Raw genomic sequence first — 23,909 nt, 5'->3', positions numbered from 1 at the left:
GAGCTGTGCTTCTAGCTCTCTTAGCCTTTCACCATCTGTTGGCGGGCAAGCACATTCGAGTCCAGTCAGACAACGCGACTGCCTTTGCCTACATCAATCACCAGGGCGGGACACGCAGCCGCCTGGCAATGTTGGAGGTTCAACGCATCCTTCAGTGGACGGAGGACTCCAAGTCCTCCATATCCGCAGTCCACATCCCAGGCGTGGAAAACTGGGAGGCAGATTATCTCAGCCGCCAAACCGTGGACAGCGGCGAGTGGGCTCTGCATCCGGCAGTGTTTCGGACAATCTGCCACAAGTGGGGCACTCCGGAAGTGGATCTAATGGCATCCCGGCACAACAACAAGGTTCCGGTTTACGTGGCTCGCTCCCACGATCCCCAGGACATTGCAGTGGACGCGCTGGTTCAGGATTGGTCCCAGTTTCGTCTGTCTTACGTGTTTCCCCCTCTAACTCTCTTGCCCAGAGTCCTGCGCAAGATCAGAATGGAGGGCCGTCGGGTCATCCTCATTGCTTCAGACTGGCCCAGGCGAGCTTGGTACCCAGACTTGCTCCATCTGTCCGTAGAGGTGCCGTGGCATCTTCCGGACCGTCCAGACCTTCTCTCACAAGGTCCGTTTTTCCGCCAGAATACTGCGGCTCTCAGATTGACGGCGTGGCTCTTGAGTCCTGGATCTTGACGACTTCTGGTATCCCTCCTGAAGTCATTTCCACTATGACTCGGGCCCGGAAGTCTTCCTCGGCCAAAATCTATCACAGGACTTGGAAGATTTTCCTGCCCTGGTGTCGCTCTTCCGGCCATGCTCCTTGGCCTTTTTCTCTGCCGACCCTCCTATCCTTTTTACAGTCCGGTCTGCAGCTAGGACTATCCCTCAATTCCCTCAAGGGACAGGTCTCGGCTCTGTCAGTATTGTTCCAGCGGCGTATCGCCCGGCTGGCTCAGGTGCGCACCTTCATGCAGGGCGAATCTCATATCATTCCGCCTTACCGGCGGCCTTTGGATCCCTGGGACCTTAATCTGGTCCTCACGGCCTTGCAGAAACCCCCTTTTGAGCCACTTAGGGAGGTTTCTTTGTCCCGTCTTTCACAGAAAGTGGTCTTTCTAGTGGCCATAACTTCCCTCAGGAGAGTCTCTGATTTGGCTGCTCTCTCTTCGGAGTCACCTTTTTTGTTTTTTCATCAAGACAAGGTGGTTCTCCGTCCGACTCCGGACTTTCTTCCTAAGGTGGTATCTCCTTTCCACCTTAACCAGGATATTTCCCTGCCTTCCTTTTGTCCGGCTCCTGTTCATCGCTTTGAAAAAGCGTTGCATACTCTGGATCTGGTGCGGGCGCTCCGGATCTATGTGTCTCGCACCGCTGCTGTTAGGCGGTGCACCTCTCTTTTTGTGCTGACCTCAGGTCGGCGTAAGGGCCTCTCGGCTTCTAAGCCGACCCTAGCTCGTTGGATTAGGTCGACCATTTCCGATGCCTACCAGAGTACTCAGGTGCCTCCCCCGCCGGGGATCAAGGCACACTCGACCAGAGCTGTCGGTGCCTCTTGGGCTTTCAGGCACCAGGCTACAGCTCAGCAGGTTTGTCAGGCTGCCACTTGGACTAGTCTGCATACCTTTTCAAAGCACTACCAAGTGCATGCTCATGCTTCGGCAGATGCGAGCTTGGGCAGACGCATCCTTCAGGCAGCTGTCGCCCATTTGTGAAGTTAGGTTTCGACTACTTCTCAGTTTTCTGTTTATTCCCACCCATGGACTGCTTTGAGACGTCCTATGGTCTGGGTCTCCCATAAGGAACGATGAAGAAAAAGAGAATTTTGTTTACTTACCGTAAATTCTTTTTCTTATAGTTCCGTAATGGGAGACCCAGCACCCTCCCTGTTGCCTGTTGGCAGTTTTCTTGTTCCGTGTGTTTTCACCGGCTGTTGTTGTAGACAGAGTCTGCGGTTGTTCCGGTTCTTGCTCTATTTCTACTTGTGGGTGGCTTTTGCACTAAACTGGCTATAATTGGTTATCCAGGGGGTGTATATGCTCGGAGGGAGGAGCTACACTTTTTAGTGTAGTACTTTGTGTGTCCTCCGGAGGCAGAAGCTATACACCCATGGTCTGGGTCTCCCATTACGGAACTATAAGAAAAAGAATTTACGGTAAGTAACAAAATTCTCTTTTTTTTTTGCTTAATTTTATTTTCCTATTTTCCTCCTCTAAAACCAGGGTGCGTGTTATGGTCTGGTGCGTCTTATAGTCCGAAAAATACGGTAATTTAAATGAAAACTGTGTAATACTTAGTTTCATTAAAATTTAGCGAGCCTGCAAGTAAATTGAAGACTTAGTTGTTTTATATAAATATTTCAGCCAAGGAATTATTCAAGGCAGCAGACAGTAACTGAAACTTACAAACCCTGGATTTCCTGTATTTTGTGCAATGCAATGTGTCACGCTGGACTGGAATCAGCCTGCCCCGACTATCCATCTTAACCCCTTCACGACCATGGACGGATATATCCGTCATTGAGCGTGTTCCGTTAAGCCCCGCCCCCTGCCGCGGGCTGGCGGCGGCGGTCGGCACACATATCAGCTGTTTTCAACAGCTGACATGTGTGCCTGCTAGCCGCGGGTGGAATCGCTTCCACCCGTGGCCATTAACCCCTTAAATCTTGCTGCCAAAGTCTGGCAGCAAGATCTAAATTCGCACGGCCATGTTTTTTACTTAGGGTATGTGCGCACGTTGCTTTTTACCTGCTTTTTACCTGCTTTTTTGCTGCTTTTTCTTCTGCGCTGTTTAATGCCAAAATGGATGTGTTCTTCTATTCAAGCAAAGTCTATGGGAATTTGGGTTTCTTGTTCACACTATGTTGTTCAAAATGCTGCCTTTTTGTGGCAGAACTTTGGTCAAAAACTCAGCTTTTCAAAGAAGCAACATGTCAATTGTTTTTGCCATTTGGGTTTTGCACTGCAAAGCTGAGTTTTTGACCAAAGTTCTGCCACAAAAAGGCAGCATTTTGAACAACATAGTGCGAACAAGAAACCCAAATTCCCATAGACTTTGCTTGAATAGAAGAACACATCCATTTTGGCATTAAACAGCGCAGAAGAAAAAGCAGCAAAAAAGCAGGTAAAAAGCAGGTAAAAAGCAACGTGCGCACAAACCCTTACCGCCGCCACCACCGGAAGTCACGTGCGTTATCACGTGACTATCGGTGGTTGCCATCGTAGCACAGGGTCATGTGATGACACCTGCAGCTATGATGTTTCACTTTCGTTTTCCCTCGGCCGAGAGCAGAGGGAAAACCAATGTGACTGAATCTGCTGTTTACAGCTGTATAGCTGTGATCAGCAGATAGATAATAGCGATCGGATTGCTGATCGCTATAGCCCCCTAGGGGGACTAGTAAAATAAAAAAAAAAAAGTTTAAAAAAAAAAAAAACCCTAAAAGTTCAAATCATCCCCCTTTCCCCCCATTGAAAATTAAAGGGTTAAAAAATAAATAAATATACACATTTAGTATCGCCGCGTTCAGAAATGCCCGATCTATCAAAATATAAAATCAATTAATCTGATTGGTAAACGGCGTAGTGGCAAAAAAATTCCAAATGGCAAAATTACGTTTTTTGGTCGCCGCAAGTTTTCCGCAAAATGCAATAACAGGCGATCAAAACATAGCATCTGCGCAAAAATGGTACCATTATAAACGTCAGCTCGAGACGCAAAAAATAAGCCGTCACTGAGCCATAGATCCCAAAAAATAAGAACGCTACGTGTTTCGGAAAATGGCGCAAAAAGTGCGCCACTTTTATTGGACAAATTTTTTTTAACCCCTTAGATACAAGTAAACCTACAGATGTTTGGTGTCTACAAACTCGCACCGACCTCAGGCATCACACCCACACATCAGTTTTACCATATAGTGAACACCGTGAATAAAACATCTCAAAAACTATTGTGCCATCACACTTTTTTTGCAATTTTTCCTTATTTGGAATTTTTTTGCTGTTCTCCAGTACACCATATGGTAAAACTTATGGTTTCATTTAAAAGTACAACTTGTCCCGCAAAAAACAAGCCCTCATATGGCAAGATTGATGGAAAAATAAAAAAGTTATGGCTCTCTGAAGAAGGGGAGCAAAAACCAAAAACGCAATAACGGAAAGTGCCCTGGGGCTGAAGGGGTTAAAGAGAAGGTGCCATTTAAAAAAAAAAAACAACATTTTTTTAACAATTTGAAAAGATATAAAGAATAAATGTTAAATTTTTTTTAAATATATTTTCATTTTTTTTTTTTTTTTTTAAAGGTGTAAATATATGAATAATAATTGAAAAAGTAAGATGTTTGCCCTTTTAAAAACTGAGTGAGCAGCTGGGGAAATTTGCCATGAAAACCTAGTGGGTGGAGTCTGCTCGCGTATGTAATGTCTCTCCTCCACTCGCCTTCTGGATGTTTCCGAAAGGATAAGGGAGGATGAAGTTTAGGATAACTGTGCAGAGTCGTTTTGTTGGTGACTGCAAAGTTATACTGAGATGTGCACAGCATCACTAAGGCCGATACTGGTACTTGGCATTGCTTGCTGTTTCATACCCTGGGCTTAGATACGCAGACATATGGATCACATATGATGGGATTTGATACAGGGTTCAGTGTTATGTAATACATATGTTGGGAGCAATAGTGTAATGTGTGGCCCCTGCTCTGTGCGCTTCTATGGGAGCAGTAGAGTAATGAGTAGTCTCGCGTTATCCACTTCTTTAAGAGCAGCAGTGTAACATGTGGCCATGCTGCGTCCATTTCTATGGGAGCAGCAGTGTAATGTGACTTGCACTCCATCGACTTCAAGCATCTGGATTAGATACGCGTCTCTGTTGGCTGTACCACTGATGTTTATTAGGTTCGTGGCACTGCGGGCTGTAGCACACATAATGGACATTGGATATGCATCTCAAGGTTATGTCACATATGATGGCATTACATGCGCAGTTCTGGATTGTATCACATATGGTGGAATTAGATACACATCTCTGGGTTGTATCACACACGATGGGCATAAGATACAAGGCTCTGGGTTTATCACTCGTGGTGGCATTAGGTACAGGCTCTGAGTTATATAGTAAGGGTATGTGCGCACGTTGCTTTTTACCTGCTTTTTACCTGCTTTTTTGCTGCTTTTTCTTCTGCGCTGTTTAATGCCAAAATGGATGTGTTCTTCTATTCAAGCAAAGTCTATGGGAATTTGGGTTTCTTGTTCACACTATGTTGTTCAAAATGCTGCCTTTTTGTGGCAGAACTTTGGTCAAAAACTCAGCTTTTCAAAGAAGCAACATGTCAGTTGTTTTTGCCATTTGGGTTTTGCACTGCAAAGCTGAGTTTTTGACCAAAGTTCAATGGGGGCCTGGGCTGGGGGACTGGAGGGCACAGAAGTGTATGTGAAACGGTCTGGCAAGCCACAACCTCCGGTTGTGCAGCTGCTTATATTCTCTGTTTATATACTCTGCTGGGGGTCATTCTGGACAGAGCCCCCACTTCTGCAGCATGTCTCACATCAGAGCAAGGCTGCAAGGCTGTTCTTAATATGCACTGCATGTAGACTCGTACTGTCTGTACCGAGCACATAAAAACAGTGGTCCCTCAGCCTGGAGGCTCATCAGTGGTCCCTCCAGCTGCTCCGACTCCGGTGGCTGAACCCCCGGTTTGGGTAGAATCCGCTCTTTCCAGGGGACAGCTGTCCCGGACTCTGCTGAGCATGCATTAGCCCCCTTCTCAGGGCGCTTCTGCTGCTCGCTCAGCAAAGCTCACATGGTCTCAGACCCCGTCCTCCTAAAACGGAGATGCAGGGTCCCCTGTCCTTCCCCGTCCCGCAGCTCTGATTCACGAGCTGACTCTCTGGACGGGGAGGATGTCTTTACTAGGGGCTCGGACACTACTTCATGTACCATTGATCTGTCCGAAGGTGATGCAGATGCTAATGATTTGATTGCGTCCATTATATTTGTACTGGACCTCCATCCGCCTGTATCAGGGGAGCATCCCCCTCTGGCAGAAAGGCATCAGTATACCTTAAAGAGAACAAGGAGTGTGTTCCTTAACCACTCCAGTTTTCAGCCCACTGTGACCAAGCCCAGAGCCTGTCCTGACAGACGCTCCCAAAGTGTGGTTCTGATGACTGTTTCCCCCTTCCACCAGAGGTGGTCAAGGAGTGGGCTCATTCACCAAGGGTGGTCCCTCCGGTGTCTAGACTTTCAGCCCGGATAGTTGTATCAGTGGCTGACGGCACCTCTCTAAGGATCCCACTGTACATTAATTCTGTACTGGACCTCAATCCGCCATTACCTTGCCTAAGAGAACAAGGAGTGTGTTCCTTAACCGCTCCAGTTTTCAGGCCACTGTGACCAAGCCCAGGGTCTGCTCTGACAAACGCTTACCAAAGCGTGGTTCTGATGACAGTTTTCCCTTTCCACCAGTGGTGGTCAATGAGTGGGCTCATTCACCAAAGGTTGCTCAGCCCGGACCGTTGTATCAGTGGCTGATGGCTCCTCACTTAAGGTTTTGCTGTCCGCCAGGTTGTCCTTCTGGCCAAATCTGTATGGAGGCGGCAGGGGCCTCGTTCTCCTCAGCTTTTGCAGCAGTGCGGGCTTTCAAAGCCATCTCTGCTTCTCTAGAGGAGATGCATTCCCTCACAGGGACTTTATGTCCGAAATGGTTGCCTTAACTTCCAGACTTCAGTCTTTTCATCCTATGCCATGTCTGCCATGCTGGAGACTCCACCGCACTGCGGTGGCCTCGGCTAATTTCCTCGCTATCCGCAGGCTCCTGTGGCTTCGGAAGTGGAAGGCAGATGCTTCTAGAGAAGTTCTTTGCTGTGCTCCCCTTTGCTGGGACCAGACTATTCGGGAACAACTGGATGAAATTATTAAGGAAGCTCTTGGCGGGAAGAGTTCCTCCATGCCACAAACCTAAACCATCCAGGGCAGGAATCAGTCGAGGTTTCGTTCTTTTCGTTCCTCCATCTGATCGTTCTCTAAGCCCTCGGCCTCGTCCACTAGCTCAGCCAAGGATCGTAAACCCAAATGGCGCACGAAGCCGCGTCCTCAGAGGACCGCAGGAGATGCTGCCACTAAGTCAGCCTCCTCCTGGCTATCTGGCCACGCCAGCAACGTCCTTGGTCGGTGGCAGGCTCTCCCACTTTGGCGATGTATGGTTTTAACACGTCTCCGATCAGTGGATGCGGGATACCATCTCCCACGACTACAGGATAGAATTCTATCCAGCCCGCCAAACAGATTTTTTCTGTCAACTCCCCCCTGCTCCAAGGCCACCGCCTTCTCACAGGCCGTGGCATTCTTGCAGGCCAATGGAGTAATTGTACCGGTTCCCGACTGGGAACGGTTCTGAGATTTCTGCTTAAATCTATTCCTAGTCCCCGAAGAGGGCAGTGCCTTCCGACCTGGATCTCAAGCTTCTCAAGCATGTTCAGGTGCGGCATTTTCGCATGGAGTCTCGGCGATCAATCAATGACCCAAGGAGATTCCCTAGCATCCATCGACATCAGAGATGCCTATCTGCATGTGCCAATCGCAGTTTCACACCAGCGTTGGCTACGTTTTGCAATCGGAGTGGTCCAATTCGTGGCTCTTTCCCTTGGGGTTAGCCACGGCCCCTCGAGTATTCTCAAGGTCGGGGCAGCTGTGATTGTGGTCCTGCACCTCTAGGGGTTGGCAGTGATCCCTTTGCCCTGGACGGCCTTCTAGTCTGGGCTTCATCCAGTGCAGACTGTTAGCGGAGTGCCTCGCTTACTCTCGCCACTCTAACCAATTCGGGTGGCTTGTCATTCTGTCCAAGTCCACTCTAACTTCGACCCAGAAGTTCACGTACCCAGGGACGCAATTCAAGACTCTGTCTGCACTTGTGAAGCGGCCCTTAGTCAAACAGCAGTCCCTCCGCTGGCGGTCGACGTCGTTCCATCAGGCACCTAATACAGGTGCTGGATCAGATGGTGGCGTCAATGGAAGCGATTCCCTTGCCCAGTTCCACCTGCGTCCTCTGCGGCTGGATATTTTCCGCTGTTGGAACAAGCGGACTTCCTCCTTCCACGGGGTGGAGGCTTCGCCACAGACCAGGGGCTCGTTTCAGTGGTGGCTTCGGCCCCTCTGTCTCAGGGACGCTCCTTCCTGGCCCCGTCCCGGGTGATCCTCACCAGGATGCTAGTCTATCCGGCTGGGGAGCAGTATATCTCCACCATGGAGCGCAGGGCACTTGGTCTCTGTCCGAATCAGCCCTCTGGATCAATGTGCTGGAAATCAGAGCTGTGTTTCTAGCTCTCTAAGCCTTTCACCATCTGTTGGCGGCTAGGCACATTCGAGTCCAGTCAGTCAACGCGACAGCGTTTGCCTACATCAACCTCCAGGGCGGGACACTCAGCCGCCTGGCAATGTTGGAGGCTCAACGCATTCTTCAGTGGACGAAGGACTCCTAGTCCACCATATCCGCAGCCCACATCCCAGACGTGGAAAACTGTGAGGCAGATTATCTCAGCCGTCCAACCGTGGTCCACGATCCTCAGGTGTTTGCGGCAGACGCACTGGTTCAAGTTTGGTCCCAGCTTCGTCTGTCTTACGTGTTTCACCCTCTAGCTCTTGCCCAGAGTCCTGCGCAAGATCAGTAAGGAGGGCCGTCGGGTCATTCTCATACTCCAGACTGACCCAGGCAAGCTTGGTACCCTGACCTGCTCCATATGTCCGTAGAGGTGCCATGGCATCTTCCGGACCGTCCAGACCTTCTCTCAAAAGGTCCGTTTTTCCGCCAGAATTCTGCGGCTCTCAGATTGACGGCGTGGCTCTTGAGTCCTGGATCTTGACGACTTCTGGTATCCCTCCTGAAGTCATCTCCACTATGACTCGAGCTCCGAAGTGTCCTTTGGCTTTTGGCCTTGCCGACCCTCCTGTCCCTTCTATAGTCCGGTCTACAGCTAGGACTATCCCTCAATTCCCTTAAGGGACAGGTCTCGGCTCTGTCAGTGTTGTGCCAGCGGCGTATCGCCCGGCTGGCTCAGGTGCGCTTCTTCATGCAGGGCGCATCTCACATCATTCCGCCTTACCGGCGGCCTTTGGAGCCCTGGGACCTTAATCCGGTCCTCACGGCTTCCGGAAATCCCCCTTTTGAGCCTCTTGGGAAGGTTTCTTTCTTTCGTCTTTCACAGAAAGTGGTCTTTCTAGTGGCCATAATTTCCCTCAAGAGAGTCTCTGTTTTGGCTGCACTCTCTTCGGAGTCACCCCCTTTTTTGGTTTTTCATCAAGACAAGGTGGTTCTCCGTCCGACTCCGGACTTTCTCCCTAAGGTGGTTGCTGCTTCCACCTTAACCGGGGCATTTTCCCTGCCTTCCTTTTGTCCGGCTCCTGTTCATCGCTTTGAAAAAGCGTTGCATATCCTGGATCTGGTGCGGGCGCTCCGGATCTATGTGTCTCGCACCGCTGTTCTTAGGCGGTGCACCTCTCTTTTGTGCTGACCACTGGTCAGCGTAAGGGCCTCTCGGCATCTAAGCCGACCCTGGCTCGTTGGATTAGGTCGGCCATTTCCGATGCCTACCAGTGTACTCAAGTGCCTCCCCCGCCGGGGATCAAGACACACTTGACCAGAGCTGTCGGTGCCTCTTGGGCTTTCAGGCAACAGGCTACGGCTCAGCAGGTCTGTCAGACTGCCACTTGGATTAGTCTGCATACCTTTTCGAAGCACTACCCAGTGCATGCTCATGCTTCGGCAGATGCGGGCTTGGGCAGACGCATCCTTCAGGCGGCTGTCGCCCATTTGTGAAGTTAGGTTTCGCCTACTTCTCAGTTTTTCTGTTTATTCCCACCCATGGACTGCTTTAGAACGTCCCATGGTCTGGGTCTCCCATAAGGAACGATGAAGAAAAATTTTGTTACTTACCGTAAATTCTTTTTCTTATAGTTCCGACATGGGAGACCCAGCACCCTCCCTATTGCCTGTTGGCAGGTTTCTTGTTCCGTGTGTTTTAACCGGCTGTTGTTGTTGTAGACAGAGGTTCCGGTTGTTCCGGGTTTTACTCTGTCTCTACTTGTGGGTGGATGTCCTCCTTCAGCTTTTGCACTAAACTGGCTAGGACTGGCTACCAGGGGGTGTATATGCTTGGAGGGAGGAGCTACACTTTTTAGTGTAGTACTTTGTGTGTCCTCCGGAGGCAGAAGCTATACACCCATGGTCTGGGTCTCCCATGTCGGAACTATAAGAAAAAGAATTTACGGTAAGTAACAAAAGTCTCTTTTTATATACAATATTGTGTACATTTTTGGCTACAACAAAGATTTTTCTTGTTCATCTCGCTTGTACGTAATCTTTCATTTTGTGCAAAATACATACTTGGTTAAAATTGAAGTGTTGTTTTTTTTTTTTTTTGTTTTTTGTTAAATTATGGCATAACAAAACATAATATTTATTCATTTGGATTTGTGAAAAAAAAATCATAAACCCAAATTTTGCATACCTGGTGCGTCTTATAACACGAAAAATATGGTATATTATTCACTGTATACACAGGACACTTTTCCTGGATCTCTGATAGACTATACTACTGAGATGTAGCTAATAGACGGCTTCCTATCTTCTGTTAATTGGGTTCATGATTAATTAAATGTAAAATGTGGTTTTAAAATTGAATGAAGAGAACAATTTGTTTACTTTATATATAACATATTTCACTATGACAATATTATAATTATGTTAATTATTCTGTTACCATGTTTCCTGTATACCCAGGAGGAGCAGCAAGTCAGATACATACTCTGGAACCCCTTTCAACACCCCCCACATTTCTCACAACTCCTGAACAGGACAAAATATCTGGGTGGTTAAAAAGGTAAATGTGAATAGGGTGTGCTGCTTGGAATTTAAAAATGTGACATTCCCAAACAGTATTAGGCTATGTGCGCACATTGCAATTTTGTTTCTTCAGTGAAAAACACACTCTCTGTTAGAAAAACACACCCTTGGCCAAAAAACGCATCAAAAAAACGTTTGCGTTTTTGCCACTTTGTTTTTGCCCATGTGTGGTTTTTTTTTTTTTTTTGTTTGTTTGTTTGTTTTTTTACTATATTCAATGGAAGAAATGCAGGTCAAAATCGCAGAATTAATTGACATGCTGCTTCTTTTTTCTGCTACCAAAACTTCAAGGAAAAAAGAAGCAATGTGCGCACAGCCTTTCTAAATTCTCAGACTTTGCTGGGGAAGGAAAGACCTGCAGATTAGGACAACAAGCTGCACCAAAAACACATCAAAAACTGCACTATGCGCACAGAGCCTTAGGCTATGTGCCCATGGGGAAAGTGTCCTGCGCATATATATGCAGGACATTCCGCAGGAGCTCCCAGAAATCCGCAGCACAACTGTCTGTTTCAATGCTGCGGTTTTATTGCGGAATGTCCTGCGGATATGCTGCGGGCATTCTGCATTGAGGATACAGTACTATGGCTTCGGCACTGCATCCTCAGTGCAGAACAAGTGCTGGAGTGATCGGTGAGTTCATACTTATCTCCATCACACAGCACTTCTCTCCGGCCGTGTCTGTCTGCACTTTGCAGGAGAAGGTGGGCGGACCTGATCTAGCTTCGGCTGTCACATGACCAGAGCTCGTGTAGGCCCCGCCCACCTCCTGCTCCTGGCTCCACTGCTCTCCTCCCGGTGTCTTCTATCAAGGCAGGTAAGTATGGGATCATGCGGAAAAATCCGCAGGAATAATTGACATGCTGCAGATTGTTCTGCAGGGAAATCCGCATTATTTCCGCTGCGGAAAAAAACGCAGCATGGGCGCAGCAGTTCCAAAATGCCATAGAAATGGCTGGGGACTCGCTGTACTGCGGATGTTTGAAAAATCGAAAAAATAACGGCAAATTCCGCGAACTTTCCTGCAGCGTGGGCACATAGCCTTACTCAATATTTTGTAAATTCAGATAGGATTGTCTCTCTCTCCTTATCCTGTCATAAGTTTCCTGTTAGGCTATGTGTGCTCACTGCATCTTTGTGGTGACCACAAAGATGCACGCTTTTGAGCCCCAAAAAAACACACTTGGCATGCATTTTTTTGCTGTGTTTTACTGCGTGTTTTTTTTTTTTTTTTTTTTTTTTTTTACTGCATTTTTGCCCAGTGCGTTTTTTAAGTCAAATCTATTGACTGAAAGGGCTCAAAAACGCTGGCAAAAATGCCGAAAGAATTGACATGCTGCATCTTTGTGATCACCACAAAGACGTAGCCAAAAAAAAAAGCTGCAACGTGCGGACAGACAAACTGAAATCTCATAGACTTTGCTGGGGAAGGAAAGGCATGCAGTTTTGGGACCAAAATTGCACCCAAAAAACTTGCAAAAAAACGCAGTGTGTGCACAAGGCTTTATTCTGTTGTCTAGTACAGAACCATTTAGAAGCCGCTGCTCCATGTTAACAGCCAAGTTGACTAGTGTCCTAGCAGCAGTTGTGAACTGAATAAGAAAATGTGCTAATTTTGCAAATGGTCCCATATTATCAAAACTGTTGTTGTTTTTTTTATTTATTTTTTTAATATATTGCATACTTCTAGCAATAACATGTGTAACAGTGCAGAAAACTTACAGTGATACATTTACTTTTATGGTTGTTACTAGATATGTGGGTAATTAGACGACTTATTAACTTTTGTTACCTTTTTTCATTTCAGGTTTTATGAAGTGCAACTAAGTGGATGTTTACTGACCAGTTTAGCAGTACATATTTCAAGAACAAAGCATAATGGAGAAGATGAGAGCTTTGTGTGCCGCATTGGAGAAATAAGGGTATCTATTCTGAATTAATTTTCTCAAATTCCGGCTATGTTCACACAGGGCATTTCTTTGTCGCTCCATTGGGAGACCCAGACAATTGGGTGTATAGCTTCTGCCTCCGGAGGCCACACAAAGTATTACACTTTAAAAAGTGTAACCCCTCCCCTCTGCCTATACACCCTCCCGTGCATCACGGGCTCCTCAGTTTTATGCTTTGTGTGGAAGGAGGCACACATCCACTCATCATCTCATTTTAGTTATATCGGTTGGAAGAAAAGTGGGCCCACACGGGGCCCCCGGCATGTTCCCTTCTCACCCCACTATGTCGGCGGTGCTGTTAAGGTTGAGGTACCCATTGCGGGTACAAAGGCAGGAGCCTCATGCCGTCTCCTTCACCATCCCTTAGCGGCTCTGGGAGAAGTGGGATCCTGAGCGGTCATCCAGTCACTGGGACCGTGCTCCCTCCGCAGCCCCTGGGGGAATCTGTCGGACAGGAGTTTGTTTATCCTCAGGGACCGGGCCCTGATTCACTAAGGTACTCTGTACCCCCATGGGGGATGTGCATGGAGCGCCTTCATCCCGGACGCTGCAGCAGCTACTTATTTGTGTCGGCCGGCGGACTTCCGCGCCGACCGCGCCTGTTTGTCGGCCGCGGTATTAAATTTAGTCCCCGGCTTCAATTGACGTCGGCTGTGAGGGCCAGGGCATCCTGTATGTTCCTCCCCCCTCACTGATCACTGTGGGGACTCCAGATTCCCGCACTTTTCTAGCACCGCCCACGGCTCCTCTCCTCCTCTGAGAGCTCCGGCAGCCATTTCTTTGGCATTCTGCCTGGGGAGGATTTCCTGGAAAGAGCTCTGCAACGCTGGGAGACCTAAGGCAGGGAATCTGGAGGACACACACTCCGCTTTTTAGCGGTCGGTAAGCCACACCGGTCACCCGGTGCTGGTCCCCTTAGGGTGCCGGAATAGATACTATACATATTTATATATCTCTGTTCGGTCGGGCTGTATACCCTTCCCATATACCCTCAGTGATCACTCTCCTGGGAGACAACAGCATGTCGTCCACAAGGAGCAAGGGTGCCAAGACACAGGGTTATTTTGCGACCTGTACCTCTTGTGCAGCTAAGTTACCTGCGGGTTCCACCTACCCTCACTGTGAGCAATGCTCAACCCCTGTTTTGCTTCCACAACCGGAGCCTCGGTCACTAGTGGGCCCCTCGGCTCAGGTAGAACCCCTTGCTCCCCCTGTCCAGGCGGCAGGGACAGAGTTTGCAGTTTTTGCTGAAAAACTCTCTGAGTCACTCTCGCAATCCATGGCTCAGTCTATGGACAAATGGTCTGCCAAGCTGCTTGAAGCTTTGCAGTCCAGACCGGTCCCTACACAGGCCCCGGGCCCTGCTGGATCTTCACCCCCAGGCCCCTCTCTGCCCGCGCCGCAGCACGTTCCCAGGGGGAACCCTAGGTCTCACGTGGAGGACTCCGGCCCGGACCACAGTCCCAGGCCGGCTAAGCGGGCACGCTGGGAATCTTCCCCGACTTCTTCACGCTGCTCAGGTTCCCAGCGTGAGGACTCTCTGGAGGACGAGGCGGACGTCGCTGCTCAGGGCTCTGACATTGACGTTGCCCTCAATCTTGATACACCTGAAGGGGACGCCATAGTAAATGATCTTATCTCGTCCATCAACCAGGTGTTAGATATCTCTCCCCCACCGCCACCTGTGGAGGAGTCGACTTCTCAGCAGGAGAAACACCAGTTTCGGTTCCCTAAACGTACACGGAGTGCGTTTTTCGATCACTCTAACTTCAGAGATGCTGTCCAGAAGCCCAGAGCGGTTCCGGACAAGCGCTTTACTAAGCGCCTTACTGACACACGTTACCCCTTCCCTTCTGACGTTGTTAAGGGTTGGGCTCAATGTCCCAAGGTGGATCCCCCAGTCTCTAGATTGGCGGCTAGATCTGTGGTATCGGTTGCAGATGGATCATCGCTAAAGGATGCCACTGACAGGCAGATAGAGCTCCTGATGAAATCCATCTATGAAGCCACGGGCGCGTCTTTTGCCCCGGCCTTAGCTTGTAGTGCCCACACGGCTGCAATCTCAGCTTGTCTGGCTGAGATTAATGCGGTTACACGTAATTCTGCCCGCAGGTTACGTCTTTGACTTCCCAGGCGTCAGTTTTTTCTTCCTACGCCATGAACGCAGTTTTAGACTCTGCTAGCCGTACAGCGGTGGCATCTGCTAACTCTGGGGCAGTCCGCAGGGCTATGTGGCTGCGCGAATGGAAGGCAGATTCGGCCTCCAAGAGGTTCTTAACCGGTTTGCCGTTTGCTGGCGACCGATTGTTTGGCGAACGATTGGATGAGATTATTAAGGAATCAAAGGGAAAGGACTCCTCCTTACCCCAGTCCAAACCAAAGAGACCTCAGCAACGACAGATACAATCGAGGTTTCGGTCCTTTCGTCCCTCCGCCAAGCCCCAATCCTCTTCGTCCAGCAGGCCGGAGAAAGGCCGGAGGAACTCATATGCGTGGCGGGCTAAGTCACGCCCCCAAAAAGGCCGCAGGAGGCACTGCTTCCAAGGCGGCCTCCTCATGACTCTCGGCATCCCCGAACCGCATCCTCGGTCGGTGGCAGGCTCTCCCGCTTTTGCGACGCCTGGTGGCCACATGTTCAAGACCGATGGGTGAGAGACATTCTGTCTCACGGTTACAGGATAGAGTTCAGCTCTCGTCCTCCGACTCGTTTCTTCAGAACATCTCCGCCCCCCCGAGCGAGCCGATGCACTTTTTCAGGCGGTGAACGCTCTGAAGACAGAAGGAGTTGTGATCCCTGTTCCCCTCCAGGAACATGGTCGCGGCTTTTACTCCAACTTGTTTGTGGTGCCAAAGAAGGACGGCTCGTTCCGTCCCGTTCTGGACCTCAAACTACTCAACAGACATGTGAGCACCAGACGGTTTCGGATGGAATCTCTCCGCTCTGTCATCGCTTCAATGTCACAAGGAGACTTCCTAGCATCAATCGACATCAAGGATGCTTATCTCCATGTGCCGATCGCACCCGAACATCAACGCTTTTTGCGCTTCGCCATCAGGGCCGAACACCTTCAGTTCGTGGCATTGCCTTTCGGCCTGGTGACAGCCCCACGGGTGTTCACCAAGGTCATGGCATCTGTTGTGGCGGTCCTACACTCTCAGGGACACTCGGTGATTCCCTACTTAGATGATCTTCTGGTCAGGGCACCCTCTCAGTTGGCGTGTCAAAACAGCCTTTCCGTCGCTCTGGCGACTCTCCAGCAGTTCGGATGGATCATCAACTTTCCAAAATCCAAGTTGACACCGACCCAATCACTGACGTACCTTGGGATGGAGTTTCATACTCAGTCAGCGGTGGTCATGCTACCGCTGGACAAACAGCTTTCTCTGCAGACAGGGGTGCAATCTCTTCTTCGGGGTCAGTCACACCCCTTGAGGCGCCTCATGCACTTCCTGGGGAAGATGGTGGCAGCGATGGAGGCAGTGCCCTTCGCACAATTCCATCTGCGGCCACTCCAGTGGGACATTCTCCGACAATGGGACAGGAGGTCGACCTCACTCGACAGGAACGTCTCTCTTTCCCTTGCAACCAAGACGTCACTTCAGTGGTGGCTCCTTCCCAACTCTCTGTCGCAGGGGAAATCCTTCCTACCCCCCACCTGGGCTGTGGTCACGACGGACGCGAGCCTGTCAGGGTGGGGGCCGGTTTTTCTCCACCACAGGGCTCAGGGAACCTGGACTCCGATAGTCATCCCTTCAGATCAATATTCTGGAGATAAGGGCAGTGTATCTAGCCCTATTGGCCTTTCATCGGTGGCTGGAGGGCAGGCAGATCCGAATCCAGTCGGACAACGCCACGGCCGTCGCGTACATCAACCACCAAGGCGGCACTCGCAGTCGTCAAGCCTTCCAGGAAGTCCGACGAATTCTGCAGTGGGTGGAAGCCACAGCTTCCACCATCTCCGCAGTTCACATCCCGGGCGTAGAAAACTGGGAAGCAGATTTTCTCAGCCGACAGGGCATGGACGCGGGGGAATGGTCTCTTCACCCAGACGTGTTTCGAGAGATCTGTCGCCGCTGGGGAACGCCGGACGTCGATCTCATGGCGTCACGGCACAACAACAAAGTCCCGGCATTCATGGCCCGGTCTCAAGATCAGAGCTCTGGCGGCGGACGCATTAGTTCAGGATTGGTCGCAGTTTCGACTGCCCTATGTATTTCCTCCTCTGACGATGCTCCCCAGAGTGCTGTGCAAAATCAGATCCGACTGTCGTCGCGCCATTCTCGTCGCTCCAGATTGGCCGAGGCGGTCGTGGTACCCGGATCTGTGGCATCTCAAGGTGGGTCAACTGTGGGCGCTCCCAGACCGCCCAGACTTGCTGTCTCAAGGGCCGTTTTTCCATCTGAATTCTGCGGCCCTCAACCTGACTGTGTGGCCATTGAGTCCTGGCTCCTAGCGTCCTCAGGGTTATCTCAAGATGTCATTGCCACTATGAAACAGGCCAGGAAACCAACGTCCGCCAAGATCTATCACAGGTCTTGGAGGATCTTCTTATCCTGGTGCTCGGACAAGGGTTTTACTCCCTGGCCCTTTGCCTTACCCACTTTTCTTTCATTCCTTCAATCCGGAATGGACAAGGGTTTGTCTCTCGGCTCTCTCAAGGGACAAGTATCGGCGCTTTCCGTATTTTTTCAAAAGCGTCTAGCCAGGCTTCCCCAGGTCCGCACGTTCCTGCAGGGAGTTTGCCACATAGTCCCACCTTACAAGCGTCCGCTGGAACCCTGGGACCTCAACAGGGTGCTAACGGCTCTTCAGAAACCACCTTTCGAGCTGCTGCGGGAGGTCTCTTTATCACGTCTTTCGCAGAAGGTGGCTTTTCTAGTGGCAGTTACATCGCTCCGTAGAGTGTCGGAGCTGGCAGCGCTGTCATGCAAAGCCCCCTTCCTGGTTTTTCACCAGGATAAGGTGGTTCTGCGTCCTGTCCCGGAATTTCTCCCTAAGGTGGTATCCCCGTTTCATCTCAATCAGGATATCTCCTTACCTTCATTTTGCCCTCATCCAGTTCACCAATGTGAAAAGGATTTGCACTCGTTAGATTTAGTGAGAGCACTCCGGCTCTACGTGTCTCGCATGGCGCCCCTGCGCCGTTCAGATGCGCTCTTTGTCCTTGTCGCTGGCCAGCGTAAGGGTTCGCAGGCTTCCAAGTCAACCTTGGCTGGATGGATCAAGGAACCGATTCTTGAATCCTACCGTTCTTCTGGGCTTCCACCTCCTTCAGGGTTGAAAGCCCATTCTACCAGAGCCGTGGGTGCGTTCTGGGCACTGCGGCACCGGGCTACGGCTCAGCAGGTGTGTCAGGCTGCTACCTGGTCTAGCCTGCACACTTTCACGAAACACTATCAGGTGCATACCTATGCTTCGGCAGACACCAGTCTAGGTAGGCGAGTCCTTCAGGCGGCTGTTGCCCACCTGTAAGAGGGGGTCGTTTTTCGGCTCTTTTTATCGAGGTATTCTTTTACCCACCCAGGGACTGCTTTTGGATGTCCCAATTGTCTGGGTCTCCCAATGGAGCGACAAAGAAGAAGGGAATTTTGTTTACTTACCGTAAATTCCTTTTCTTCTAGCTCCTATTGGGAGACCCAGCACCCGCCCCTGTTCCCTTCGGGCTGTTGTTCTTTTGTGTACACATGTTGTTCATGTTGAATTGTTCTTTTGGTTCATGGTTTTCAGTTCTCCGAACATCCTTCGGATTGAATTTACCTTAGACCAATTTATAAGTTTCCTCCTTCCTGCTTTTGCACCAAAACTGAGGAGCCCGTGATGCACGGGAGGGTGTATAGGCAGAGGGGAGGGGTTACACTTTTTAAAGTGTAATACTTTGTGTGGCCTCCGGAGGCAGAAGCTATACACCCAATTGTCTGGGTCTCCCAATAGGAGCTAGAAGAAAAGGAATTTACGGTAAGTAAACAAAATTCCCTTCTTTTTGCAACATTTTTTTCTTGACCGAAACCTGATCTTGTGGCAGGATGTCTCCTGCGGTTTTGGTGCAGTTTTTGTGGAGTTTTTATAGCGTTTTTCTTTGTCGCTCCATTGGGAGACCCAGACAATTGGGTGTATAGGCTATGCCTCCGGAGGCCGCACAAAGTATTACACTTAAAAGTCCTCCCCTTCTGCCTATACACCCCCCGTGCTCCCACGGGCTCCTCAGTTTTTATGCTTTGTGCGAAGGAGGCAGACATGCACGCACAGCTCCATAGATGGGTCAGCAGCAGCTGCTGACTATGTCGGATGGAAGAAAAGTGGGCCCATATAGGGCCCCCAGCATGCTCCCTTCTCACCCCACTCTTGTCGGCGGTGTTGTTAAGGTTGAGGTATCCATTGCGGGTACGGAGGCTGGAGCCCACATGCTGTTTTCCTTCCCCATCCCCCTTAGGGCTCTGGGTGAAGTGGGATCCTATCGGTCTCCAGGCACTGAGACCGTGCTTCATCCACAACTCCTGGGAGCCTGCTGGATAGGAGCCGGGTATCGTTCAGGGACATGGCCCTGCTACTTGGAGGTACTCTGTGTCCCCGTGGGGACCGAGCACAGCAACACTCCAGCATTGCTGGGTGTGCTAGTGCACCGGGGACCGCGGCGCTGACCGGGTTAAATGTGCCATTACACACTCAGCGTCGCTGAGTGTGTTTATGTAGGGGGACTACCGCGCTGATTGCCGCCGCCATGTTTAACACTGAGGCGCGGCTGGGACTTGTAGTGCGCCGGGGACTTCCACGCGGCCGCGCTTATTACTCGAGTCCCCGGCTTTTTTGCGGCCTAGTCTTTCTTCCTCCCGCCCGCAGCCCTGACAAGCAGGGGAAGGGCGGGACGCTGTACGGACGAGCAGCAATGAGGGCTGGAGCATGCTTTGCATACTCCACCCCCCTCACTGTGCACAGTGTGGCACCAGTTCCCGCACTCTCTGGGTCACGCCCACGGCTCCCTCCTCTCCTCAGGACGCCGGCAGCCATTCCTGTCAGCTCCTTGAACGCTGCAGAGGGGGACAAATTCTGACAGACCCAGGCAGGGACCCTGGTGGCCTCACAACCGCTTAAGCGGGTGGTATGCAGCACCTGTGGTGCTAGCCACATTTGTGCAGGAGTGTAATTTTAAATTATATGTTTATAAGATATACTTTACACTGTATGGTGCACAGTTGATTCTGGCTATATATTGTGTTGCTCAGGGAAGACAACAGCATGGCGCCCATAAAAGGCAGGGGTGCCAAACCACAGACTTACTATGCTGCCTGCGCCGCATGTACGACCCCGCTACCGGCAGGATCCACTGAGCAATCCAGACCGGTATCTCAGCACAGGGGCACTGTTGAATCATTGCTCCCTGGCCCCCCTCAGTTGGACCAGCAAGGTCCCCCCGGGGTGTCTCATAGATCCCAGGGTGAGGTCTCTGATACAGACCCCAGCCCCTGACCGACTAAGCGAGCTCGCTGGGAAATTCCCTCGACATCTTCATATTGGTCAGGGTCTCAGCGGGGGGAATCTCTGGATGATGAAGCGGAGACAGCTGATCTGGATTCTGATCCTGAGGCCGCTCTCAATCTTGATACGCCTGACGGGGACGCCATAGTGAACGATCTTATTGCGTCCATCAATCAAAGTTGGATATTTCTCCCTCAGCTCCTCCAGTGGAGGAGTCAGCTTCTCAGCAGGAGAAATTCCGTTTCAGGTTTCCCAAGCGTACACCGAGTATGTTTCTGGACCACTCTGATTTCAGAGAGGCAGTCCAGAATCACCGTGCCTGTCCTGATAAGCGTTTGTTTTTTTCTAAGCGCCTTAAGGATACACGTTATCCTTTTTCCCCTGACGTGGTCAAAGGTTGGACTCAGTGTCCCAAGGTGGATCCTAGACTGGCGGCTAGATCCATACTTGCAGTGGAAGATGGGGCTTCACTCAAAGATGCCACTCACAGGCAGATGGAGCTCTGGTTGAAATCCATCTATGAAGCTATCGGCGCTTCTTTTGCCCCAGCATTTGCAGCCGTATGGGCGCTACAAGCTATCTCAGCAGGTCAAGCGCAAATTGACGCAGCCACACAGACGTCGGCATTTGCGTCTTACGCTATTAATGCTGTCCTGGACTCTGCGAGCCGTACGGCGGTTGCATCCGCCAATTCGGTGGTACTCCGCAGGGCCTTGTGGCTACGGAAATGGAAGGCAGATTCTGCTTCCAAAAAAGCGCTTAACCAGTTTGCCAATTTCTGGCGACCGATTGTTTGGCGAACGTTTGGATGAAATCATCAAACAATCCAAGGGAAAGGATACATCCTTACCCCAGCCCAAACCGAACAGACCCCAGCACTTCCTGGGGAAGATGGTGGCAGCAATAGAGGCAGTCCCTTTCGCGCAGTTTCACCTGCGTCCTCTTCATTGGGACATCCTACGCAAATGGGACAGGAAGCCGACGTCCCTCGACAGGAACGTCTCCCTCTCTCAGGCAACCAAACCTTCCCTTCGGTGGTGGCTTCTTCCCACTTCATTATCGCATGGGAAATCCTTCCTACCCCCATCCTGGGAGGTGGTCACGACGGACGCGAGTCTGTCAGGGTGGGGAGCAGTCTTTCTCCACCACAGGGCTCAGGGTACGTGGACTCAGCAAGAGTCCTCGCTTCAGATCAATGTTCTGGAGATCAGGGCAGTGTATCTTGCCCTAAAAGTGTTCCAGCAGTGGCTGGAAGGCAAGCAGATCCGAATTCAGTCGGACAACTCCACAGTGGTGGCTTACATCAACCACCAAGGCGGAACACGCAGTCGGCAAGCCTTCCAGGAAGTCCGGCGGATTTTGATGTGGGTGGAAGCCACGGCCTCCACCATCTCCGCAGTTCACATCCCGGGCGTCGAAAACTGGGAAGCAGACTTTCTCAGTCGCCAGGGCATGGACGCAGGGGAATGGTCCCTTCACCCGGACGTGTTTCAGGAGATCTGTTGCCGCTGGGGGATGCCGGACGTCGACCTAATGGCGTCCCGGCACAACAACAAGGTCACGGCATTCATGGCACGATCTCACGATCACAGAGCTCTGGCGGCAGACGCCTTAGTTCAGGATTGGTCGCAGTTTCAACTCCCTTATGTGTTTCCTCCGCTGGCACTGTTGCCCAGAGTGTTACGCACGATCAGGGCCGACTGCCGCCGCGCCATCCTCGTCGCTCCAGACTGGCCGAGGAGGTTGTGGTACCCGGATCTGTGGCATCTCACGGTCGGCCAAACGTGGCATTGTGACTATGAGACAGGTTAGGAAACCAACGTCCGCCAAGATCTACCACAGGACGTGGAAAATTTTCCTGTCGTGGTGCTCTGCTCGGGGTTTTTCTCCCTGGCCTTTTGCCTTGCCCACTTTTCTGTCCTTCCTTCAATCTGGACTGGAAAAGGGTTTGTCGCTCGGCTCCCTTAAGGGACAAGTCTCAGCGCTCTCTGTGTTTTTCCAGAAGCGCCTAGCCAGACTTCCACAGGTACGCACGTTCCTGCAGGGGGTTTGTCACATCGTTCCTCCTTACAAGCGACCGTTAGAACCCTGGGATCTGAACAGGGTGCTGATGGTTCTTCAGAAACCACCATTCGATCCAATGAGGGATATTTCTCTCTCACGCCTTTCGCAGAAAGTGGTTTTCCTAGTAGCAGTCACTTCACTTCGGAGAGTGTCTGAGCTAGCAGCGTTGTCGTGCAAAGCCCTTTTCCTGGTGTTTCACCAGGACAAGGTGGTTCTGCGTCCGGTTACGGAATTTCTCCCTAAGGTGGTATCCCCCTTTTCATCTCAATCAGGATATCTCCTTACCCTCTTTTGTCCTCATCCAGTTCACCAATGTGAAAAGGATCTGCACCTGTTAGATCTGGTGAGAGCACTCAGACTCTACATTTCTCGTACGGCGCCCCTGCGCCGCTCGGATGCACTCTTTGTCCTTGTCGCTGGCCAGCGTAAAGGGTCACAGGCTTCCAAATCAACCCTGGCTCGGTGGATCAAGGAACCAATTCTCGAAGCTTACCGTTCTGCTGGGCTTCCGGTTCCCTCAGGGCTCTAGGCCCATTCTACCAGAGCCGTGGGCGCGTCCTGGGCTTTGAGGCACCAGGCTACGGCTCAGCAGGTGTGTCAGGCGGCTACCTGGTCGAGCCTGCACACTTTCACGAAACACTATCAGGTGCATACCTATGCTTCGGCGGATGCCAGCCTAGGTAGACGAGTCCTTCAGGCGGCGGTTGCCCACCTGTAGGAAGGGGCCGTTTTACGGCTCTATTATGAGGTATTATTTTACCCACCCAGGGACTGCTTTTGGACGTCCCAATTGTCTGGGTCTCCCAATGGAGCGACAAAGAAGAAGGGAATTTTGTTTACTTACCGTAAATTCCTTTTCTTCTAGCTCCAATTGGGAGACCCAGCACCCGCCCCTGTTTTTTTGTGTACACATGTTGTTCATGTTGAATGGTTTCAGTTCTCCGATATTCCTTCGGATTGAATTTACTTTAAACCAGTTTATAATTTTTTTCCTCCTTCTTGCTTTTGCACCAAAACTGAGGAGCCCGTGGGAGCACGGGGGGTGTATAGGCAGAAGAGGAGGGGCTTTACACTTTTAAGTGTAATACTTTGTGCGGCCTCCGGAGGCATAGCCTATACACCCAATTGTCTGGGTCTCCCAATTGGAGCTAGAAGAAAAGGAATTTACGGTAAGTAAACAAAATTCCCTTCTTTTTTTTTTGCACTTCTGTGATGTCCAGACCAGCAGGGGTTCAAAAGTACCCGAGTGCTGTGCCAGGCTGAAATTGACCTGAATCCGGCACTCGGGTAGTTTAAAAAAAAAAAAAGTAAAAAAGCAAGTGCCGTATACCAGTCTGCAGCTTCGCTGTACCTGCTTGGTAGATGCTAGAGTGTATAGGCTGCTTCCAGGTATGATGTCATTCAACAGGCCCCTATCATATGAGGAGGAAGGGGTGGGCGAAGCATGATTGTAGTGGAAGGGGGAAAACATCGCCTGCTCACTAACCCAGCTGGTCACACCCACTAAACTGGAAGGAACCTATACACTCTAGGCTCAACCGTAC

The 23,909-nt window shown here is 50.7% G+C and overlaps 1 protein-coding gene across 2 annotated transcripts in view; it reads left to right on the top strand.

Moving 5' to 3' along the window:
• Positions 1 to 23,909, top strand: part of ENGASE (endo-beta-N-acetylglucosaminidase) — a 127,958-nt gene that overhangs the window by 89,185 nt on the left and 14,864 nt on the right. Inside the window, exons 13-15 of one of the 2 annotated variants that reach the window (XM_075349678.1) lie at positions 10,756 to 10,855; positions 12,686 to 12,800; positions 23,343 to 23,528. In XM_075349678.1, the coding sequence (XP_075205793.1) occupies positions 10,756 to 10,855; positions 12,686 to 12,800; positions 23,343 to 23,444 (317 nt within the window). In that variant the 3' untranslated portion in view covers positions 23,445 to 23,528. Of the gene's footprint in view, positions 1 to 10,755; positions 10,856 to 12,685; positions 12,801 to 23,342; positions 23,529 to 23,909 lie in introns of those variants that run through there. The other variant, XM_075349677.1, reaches the window with a different exon arrangement.

Source organism: Anomaloglossus baeobatrachus, chromosome 5, assembly GCF_048569485.1.
Source record: "Anomaloglossus baeobatrachus isolate aAnoBae1 chromosome 5, aAnoBae1.hap1, whole genome shotgun sequence".
NCBI lineage: Eukaryota > Metazoa > Chordata > Amphibia > Anura > Aromobatidae > Anomaloglossus > Anomaloglossus baeobatrachus.
This window is presented reverse-complemented; position numbering and strand designations above follow the sequence as displayed.